At 42.5% G+C, this 9,041-nt stretch overlaps 1 protein-coding gene across 1 annotated transcript in view; it reads left to right on the top strand.

The window, feature by feature from the left end:
- Positions 1-9,041, top strand: part of LOC104953747 (RAC-gamma serine/threonine-protein kinase-like) — a 47,410-nt gene that overhangs the window by 7,024 nt on the left and 31,345 nt on the right. Inside the window, exon 2 of the mRNA XM_010780739.1 lies at positions 2,631-3,023. Within this exon, the coding sequence (XP_010779041.1) occupies positions 2,978-3,023 (46 nt within the window). The 5' untranslated portion in view covers positions 2,631-2,977. The remainder of the gene's footprint in view (positions 1-2,630; positions 3,024-9,041) is intronic.

Raw genomic sequence — 9,041 nt, 5'->3', positions numbered from 1 at the left:
TAGTCTAATTTGTCGTTTTGCCGACTTATTTATTACACGGCATGGTTAACGCTCCTCCGAGCAAAATTCCTGTGAAAATTTTAAGACAGTGTTAGAAGCATAACCTTGTTTGAAGTCAAAATTCACATCAGGGTGGACAATACAAGGAGGAAGGATGTCTGTGTCCTGGTTACTGTCCTATTAACAGGTCATAATTCAGGTATAAAGATTTTGGAAGCGCAACAAATTACACAGACTATAGAACTAATGGGTGCTTATCATTCGTTCAATGTCACCCGTTTTTTTCATAAATCAAGTCGGTGGTTAAATCATTCAAAAGAGAGAAAAAAGCGTATTAAACTAGACGAACGCTCAATACAGGCGATGACGTCACGTTTGCGCATCCCCGCGAACAGGGCTTCAATCTACGGCATGGCTTCAACCTACGGCACAACACCGGGGCTTAGCCCCGGACAGCCCCGGCCCAATTTAACCCCTGGGTATTTGTGAGGGAGCTCCTATATGGCATTACCCCGCTGAAGCTCACCAAAGTTTAATATATTTCATAGTTCAAAGTTTTGTCAATTGTTTTGTTTATTGGTCAAATACTGGTTTCTAATGGTTTCTGAGGAGTTTTACTGGAATGAAAGAGCCAGAGTCTACAGAAGCAACAAAGCAGCATACTGCATTAAACCTGACCTTCACAGAGAGGTTGAAGTTCATGTGGAGAGGAGGCTTCAGTAGTCTGTCTGCACTCTGTTTAGTTTTGCTATCTTACAATCAATATAGTCAATGTGAGGTAAAGTGTGTCGCCAATGTAACCGGTTAGAACTCAAAGTTGCGATGAGGTCTTAAAATGTATGGAAAGGGTCTTAAAAAAGGTCTTAAAAGGTATTAAATTTGACCTCAGGATTTCTGCATATACCCTGTTTAAAGGTTGTATCTTCCTGGTCGAATGTACATATTGTAAGTCGTTTTGGATAAAAGCGTCAGCTAAATGCAATGCAATGCAATGTTTTAGTGTCAGAGCAGTATTTTGATTGTTTAACTTTTTCTACTTGCCATCCTTAGTTGCCTCGCAGTGCCTCTCGATACGTCTAGACTGATGTATTGGTGTGTGAGCTGACAGTCTGGTCCCTGCGCTCTGTTTCTCTCATTATTTCCTGAGTTTATTTTCTCAAGATCTCCCTCTCCTTGTCATTTTTTCATTTTTGTTGTTGCCACTGGAATGAAATATCATAAAGTAAATGCTGTCTGGACTGTGCTTCCCCTGGCATGGTGGGTACATCACGGCAGTTCATATCTCCATGGCAACAGCTGCTCTGGTGAAAAGGGGTTGCCGCTGTCTGGACATTGTGCTCCTGTCGTCTCGTAAGGCATGAAGCATTCGTTTCACTATAATCTTGCTCTTAAAGCATAATCCAGAACTGTACGGCACCTTACAAATGATTCAATCCCTTTAAATGTACTGGGGCCCGGTATTATAAAAACAAATCTCCTAGATCAGTGCTAATTTGTTTCGGCTAAGCGATATTTATCTTTATATAACTGTACATACTTCAACCATCTCCAAACTCATGTCTTGGGTTCTCTTGGAGCAAATAAGTGTTTTTTCAGTTCAGGTTAATCTACTGTTAATCAGACGAATGAACACTTTTCAAAATCTCATTATTTTTGGTTTACTGAACCTTGCACCCGGGCTGAGGTTGAAGGAATCCAACCCTCTACTTCCAAATAATGGAATAGTGGAAAGTATTGTATCAGTCCTTGTGACCAAGATGTGTTACTACTCTGCAATTCTTTCGTCTGGTTTCAGATTGGTCACAATGATACTGCTGCCTCAACATAAAAAAAAAAGCTCTGTGTCACCTAGGGTGTGTGAGTGAGCATGCACGTCTCTCCCAGCCTCAGTTGTGACGCTGCAGTCCCTCCGGTGTCGGCAGCAGCAGTGCAGACACTTGCCGTTCTGAATACTGATTTCCTCTGGATGTCTACAACTGCAAGCCTAGCCGCCGTCGTGCTTTTTTACATTCAAGCTGAGCAGCGTAGTGTTGTAGCGCGTTGTGTAACGCAGTGTAGTAGGGTGCATTCGAGGTGAGCGCGGCAGCTATGCAGCGAGAGGGGAAGGAGAGGGGAAGGAGAGGGGAAGGAGGGCGGGATTGAGGCGACAGAGAGGTGCATAGATTTGGGCAGAGAGAAAGAGAGTGTGAGAGCATCCCTAACTGCCGCTGTTGCTATTTATAGCCGAGCTCTACTCCACAGTCCTGAGATGCTCTCCCACATATAGACAAACCAGCCTACACACACCAAAGAATTTGACATGCAGAAACAAAGCAAGCAAAGAAAGCTAGACATTACTATCTGCTCATAAAAAGATCTATGAATGGATGAGATCTCTGAGGGGTATTTGTATGGCAATCAAGGTCAGCTATTGCTTCATCAAGAGCTCTGCAATAATTCATCCTGTTTATCAGAGAGTGTTAGCAATAGGAAGAGGAACTGGGGGTGGGAGCATTGGTCCTCACAAGCACTTGTTTGTCTTGTCAGATTGTATGAAAGGGGAGAGAGGGAGCAGCAGAGGACGAGAAATATAAATCTGTCTTTCATTTTTTGTTTCTCTTGTTTAGTTTTCTCTTTTCACTTCCTTCCAGGCTGAGTCACTACTGGTGAGGAGGAAGGTCTGGAGAGGGAACGAGAGAGGAGGTGGAGGAGGAGGAGGAGGGGGAGAAGAAGAAGAAGAAGAAGGCAGGGAGATAAGCAACAACAGGAAGCAAAGCGACACACACACACACACACCTCGTGTTTGTGTGCCTGAGAGAGAGACTGCGCGATCGAGAGGGTGAACAGGAAAGGAAGGGAGGGAGAGTGACGCGGAGGCTGGGAGAGCCGCCCCCCCCTCCTCCTCCTCTACTCCTCTCTCCTCTTCTCCTCCCCTCCTCCCTCTCTCTCTCTCTGTGGAGCAGGCGTGTAGCGGCATCACACTCGGCGTGAAGGAACCATGAGCGATGTCACCATCGTTAGAGAGGGATGGCTCCAAAAACGGGGTGAGTACATCCAGTACCTCTCTTCTTCTTCTTTGCTCCCCTCCTCTCTACCTCTCTTCTTCTGCCTCTCGTCTAGACTGAGGGCCCGGCCGTGCCTGTCCACATGTGCCAGTGGGAGGATGTGAGTGTTTGCGATTGAGTGTGTGTGTGTGTGTGTGTGTGTGTGTGTGTGTGTGTGTGATTACATGGATGTCTGATGCTCTAGTGTACGAGTGTATATGCTTTCCCCCCCCAGGGATGTGTCTTTTTTACTACAAGCTTGGCTGGCTGTGTTTGTGTTAAGCCTCTGTGTGCTTCAGGCAGGTTGTGTCTGAAAAAGAGTGTGTGTGTGTGTGTGTGTGTGTGTGTGTGTGTGTGTGTGTGTGTGTGTGTGTCTGTCTGTGTGTGGGGAGCAGGGTCGGGATGCTGACTCACTGTCCAGGTTGTGATACAGCAAACGCTGCAGTCACAGTCTTTAGACAGCTTTTTACTGAAAGGAGAGAGAGAGAGAGAGAGAGAGAGAGAGAAAGGGGGTGAACCTTTTTGTAATTGTACGATAACATTTTGTTATTTTTGTGACTCTTTGGAGAGTCCTACTTTCTAACACTTTCATCAAACAATAGACATAGGTTTGTTTTGAATTGAGTGACAGGATAACGGTGACCATAAGACTGAATGAGTGGAAGATTAGAAAGTAAAACTGGTAAAAAGTTCAACAGAACTCTGTACTTCTTAGAAGGCTTTAAAATAAACAAATGATAAAGATTGTGCCTGAGGAGTACCTTAGCTGCTGACCTGTTGTTTATTGTTTGTTTATAAAACCATGCAGTTTAGATGAATAGTGATGTATCCTTTTTTGTGTTAGTTATGGGATAAGTTGAGCTAATAAATAATCGTCTCTTTAAGTACGCAGGTAAATGCTTGTCAGAACAGGTTGTGTTTTGGTATTCTTATAATTAATCATGTTATGTTAGACTAATTGGTTACATGCGTTACATACGATATGCCTCCAATATTCTGTTGCTGGAAAAAAAGTTATTTAACGATTCTTTGTTGTAAATAGTTTTTCTGCTCTCATTTCTACTCAAGCAGGGTTTTTCTTAAAGTTAGCAGTCTGGTCAAGCATTTGGTAATACCTTTTTACTAACTTTAGTAAGAATGATTATAAGATTTATATCGACATTGTCGTACGTTTTATTCTAAGGGCAACACTTATGGTTATGGTCTGGCAGTTAAGGATTCATGGTCGACCCCTTTATCAAAGTTACAGCACACGTTTAGGTGTGAAATATGCAGACGGGTTTTTTATGGTGTTGTTCTTTAACGAAATTACACCAAGTTCATCCTACAAAGGGCTGAGTTTATTTCACCGTAAGTTGACCAGAATGAGTAATTCATAGTGAGTATAGTTGAGGTTTTTTCACTTTCTATTTGATACTCTTTTACCTTTTTCTTTTTACTCTTATCTTTTGTGGTCTGGCTAATGGGTTCGGTAATAAAGTGGAATGATTGATTGATTGAAAGTGTTTCCTCGTTCAAAGCACACAGTATCGGTGATGAGTTCTTGCTCATGAACCCTCATGGGGATGCTTGCCTCTACATGTTTTATGAAGGGACTGACAGTGTGCATCTGTGAGTGTGTAGCTTTTGTTCGACAAGCCACTAACCATTAGAATAATTGGTCAAACATGACAGATGTGTACAGCAAAATGTAACACGCTCGAGACTCAATGGTCAATTTACACATGTCAGAGGATGCTGATCACTAGCAGCGGTGTGTATTTGCATTGTTTTCAATAAGCATGTCGTGCAGCACCAGCTTCAGGAGTATGTTAGACTGTCAGTAGGGAATATCACACAGAATGGAAAGGAAGTAAAAGAGGCTTTCCTTACATCAATGGTTTAAAGCGTTTAATGTGTTGAGAGCGATAAGAGATAAAACACAGAATCATCACGAATGAAAGAAAATAATTAGCATAAGAGAAGAAAAATTAATGCTTGTAACAAATATAATGGATGTCTCTGTGAATTCTAAGCTTTCCTATCAGCACACCATCTTGAGACAAACCTCAGGAACATCTTTTCAGAGTACAGTACACAATGTCCTCAGATGACCGTGCCTCTCAGTACTCACATGCTCACTGCCATGGCGATGAATTTCCTTCCTCCTTTCATTAAACCAGAATGAGGTGTGCTTTCGGCTGCATCTCTTCTTTATCTTTGGAGGTAATGAACAGTGGATAGATACATGTTGTACCAGAGTGATTATGGTATAAAGGAAAATATCAAAAATAGGGCTGCAACACATGATTATTTTCCAAATTCATAAACTATCAAATGTCAGGAAAACTGTGAAAAAATGTCCATCCCAGATATTGCAATGTGAGGTTTTAAAATGTCTTGTTCGTCAGCCAAAAAACCCAAAGATATATGAACTATTATAAGGAGGAGGGGGCGGCTCTATTTAAAATATGATATGAAACAGAAATCCATATTTGAGACACTGAAAACAGCATTGATTGCCATATTTGGAAATGAATTGTAAGGATCAATCGATTATAAAAATGGTAGCAGATCTATATTTCTATGGATTGAGTAATCGTTGCAGATTTGCTTGAGAACATTCTGTTCTTAATGATAAAGACTGAGTGAAAGAGAAATCCAGGGCACAGGTGTGAGCTACAGGTGTAGCCTTGGACAACATGGTCTTGTTTTAAATGTTATCTGGCAGTGAAAATCAGATGTGGCTCTCAGAACTCACAAGGCAGTTCTTTTTTTAAAACTTCACTTCATTTCCGCCAGGCCAGTAGTTCACCTTCTGTCGGCCCATGTGAGGCCACGGAGGTCACAGTCAGACACTGTATTCGAGGAAACTGTTACCTCCAGCAGCATCAGGGCAACAGATGGCCAGCAGCGAGGAGACACGGGGAGAACACCATCATATTTTCTTTGACAATGTCTGTTCTCCGGAAGTCTTTCTTTCTGAATAATCTAAGATCAATGAGTCTTTGTTTCCCTGGAGGGATTACTCTATCGTACAATTTGCACATAAGAGGAAGTCAAGAGGAAGTTCCACATCCATTCACAATACACAGTATATTCTTAATTGAAGACAAATATTACTAAGCTTCTGTGCTTGAGTCTCAAGGCTTAGAGAACAGATTGATGAAATACTATGTTCAAGTGTTTTGTTCTTAAATTGCAGAAAAATTACAAGTTTGGTTGTTGGTCACATCGACACTGACATGTATTATACATGTCGCAGTGCGAAAATACAATGCTGCATCCTACCCATTAACTTCCATATTCTGCATGTCTTCCTGTTTTTTTCAAATCTCCACATTCCACTCTTGCTCCTTTTATATGTGTGCATTGTTTGTTTGCAAATCACATCACATCTATCATATGCAGGATTGTGATTAGTTTTGGTCTTTTCCACGATGGAAACAGTCGCGAAGATATTCAAAGTCTGACTTTATGAATATCCATGTGAGTGTCTGAACCTGTCATGCATCTCTGCAAAGTAACACACCTGCCGCCCTTTCTTTAAATATTATGTTCTCTCCTCTTCATCTCTACACTTTTAAGAATGTATGGGATGTACTGTATACGTTGGACTGCTGTTGTGGGGTTCATTGGGTGCAGTGCAGTCAGGCAGCCATCTTTGCTCAGTGAGTTCAGTGGGTTCAGTGTGCTGGAGGCTGGCTGGCTGGATCAGGTGGCAGTGCCAGATCCCTGATATCAATCACCAGCCGCCGCTGCTGCTGCTGCTGCTGCCGCCACTGTCTGCTGTGTCGCCCTTCTCCTCTCCTCTTCCTCCTCTCCTCTTCCTCCTCCATCCTGCCTCTGCTGTAGAGCCTGTCAACACAACTCACCCCTTTTTATTGCAATTCACACTCTCTTTCCCTCTCAGTCTACGCATGTATCTCCTTCCATCTCCCTGCTCTCCTCTCTCCATCCCCTCTGTTTCTCAAACTCTCATGTATATACAGGGCAATAACAGCCAGGCAGCAGACAGTACAGGCTTTGTTATGAATGGCATCCTCTTGCACATCCGGAGGAAGTGTACGCTCCAGTGTGGCTTTACAAACTGTTTCCATTGTCCTCAGAATGACTCACTCTACACTGCAGAGAATGGCAGTCAGCCAGACAGTCAGACAGACAGCACAGCGCAAACAGACAGACTAGTCTGCAGACAAACAGCAGAGGAAAGACAGGCAGAGGGACGGATAGTTTGTGACAGATACAGACAGAATAGACGCCCAATCAGAAGAGACCTGCAACCTGCAGGTACACACGCACAATGAAAGACAGATGGGTCACATACACAGACAGGCAGCAGAGAGAGGGTCACCTCTGTATTCAGTAGGAATATGATATTTTATTTAGCAAAATAATTGAGTACAAAATTAGACAATATCCTAGAAATAAAGTTAAAAAAGTGATACTCTACCGGCAAGACTGTTTTATAGAAATGTGCACATCTTATCTGATGCCATCATTAATATGTGCTGCAACAGAGAAGAATGTCCACTACAAGTGTCCTATGTCCTATGAGTTTTTTGTTTTTTTTAATGGTTTATTTGAACCGGGACAGTGCACATCGATGAACACAAACAAAACAATGCTTACAAGCGTAAATGAGCCGGATTTTAGCTTTAAGCTAATTTCCATCCGCAATCCCCTCACATTCAAAATACAAGAACATGACATTTATATACATAGCAAAAATAAATACATGACATGCAGAAAGAGCATGAGCAGCATACAAGCATTTACCACATGGCAGTACAATGTAGCAGCTATGGTATACAAAGTGCAAGATATGATAAAAGTGCAAGAGGAGATAAAAGTGCTACCTAAAGTGCAAGAGGAGATAATATATTGTAGGGCCATACCTATATAAGGTATATTTATACGTTTTCTTTTTCAAAATACCAAACAGATAATGCATTTGAGCCATGCCTCATTTCGCTCTATTTTGCTCTCATCCACCCTGTCTTTGCATGCGCTGCAGCTGACCACGCCCCCCTGCAAAGGAGGGGGCCGAGTTACAAGCGTCATGTTACCATGCTGTTACCATGCCACGTCAACCTCTCATTCCCCTGATTGGTGGAGAGTTGGCCATATAGGCGGAGCTCCTCGTCACTGATGTCACACTATTTTCTGTATCTGTATCAGATCCGTTAAAGCCCGTTTTTAGAGATTTGGGTACGGAGGAAAATAGAGAGGGTTGTGTTTTCTGACACATGGTGAGTTCCCTGACACACCGGGGACACATATTCATGTATAAAAGACGTACAAAGGTGCATTTTGTGTGATAGGTCCCCTTTAAGTTGTCCTTTGAAGCTATTATATTGAGAGTGGGACAATCCCGTGTCTCAGTTGGGAGGCTATTCCACAATGAGCTGCCTTTAATGGAGAGGACATTTTGTCCAAAAGTGGTCCGTCTGCGGTGGACCTCACAGTCTCCTCTGGTTTCTGACCTAGTGCAGCATCCAGTGTGTTTTTTGTGGATGAATTACCCTAAGGGGGGGTAGGGGGGGCAGTCCATGGCAACATTTATAAAAAATAGAGGATAAAAGCAATTTAAGAGCACAGTACCAAACTGAACAGCGATGAGCAGCCTCTGTCTCCATCTTATCAGTCAGAGAAGGTGTGTGAATAGATGTAAATGTACATTATTGACACCAAACTGCACTTTCAGTATGTCGGCATAACTTGACTCAACATTAACTTGAATATTTCCAGTTGTATTGCTAATGTTGATTGTTATAGCTTTAAACTTTCAGATAAGTTGAGAAAAATACAATTCTGTACCAATAATTGTGAAGCTGTCCGACTCTGCAAACGGAGTCAATAAGATCAGCGGTAAGTGATACAGTAGGAAGCATCCTGTACAGCGGAGAGAGGGATTAATGGATGGGTGAGTGAATGAACTAATGTAGAGGGAGGCAGTCTTCTTAGATAAATGAATGAATGGATCAATGAATGGAGTGCTGATCACTGCAGAGGGAAACGTTGGATAGAGGGGAGGGG

Source organism: Notothenia coriiceps, unplaced genomic scaffold (assembly GCF_000735185.1).
Source record: "Notothenia coriiceps isolate Sejong01 unplaced genomic scaffold, NC01 NC01_scaffold00022140, whole genome shotgun sequence".
NCBI classification, from domain to species: domain Eukaryota; kingdom Metazoa; phylum Chordata; class Actinopteri; order Perciformes; family Nototheniidae; genus Notothenia; species Notothenia coriiceps.
This window is presented reverse-complemented; position numbering and strand designations above follow the sequence as displayed.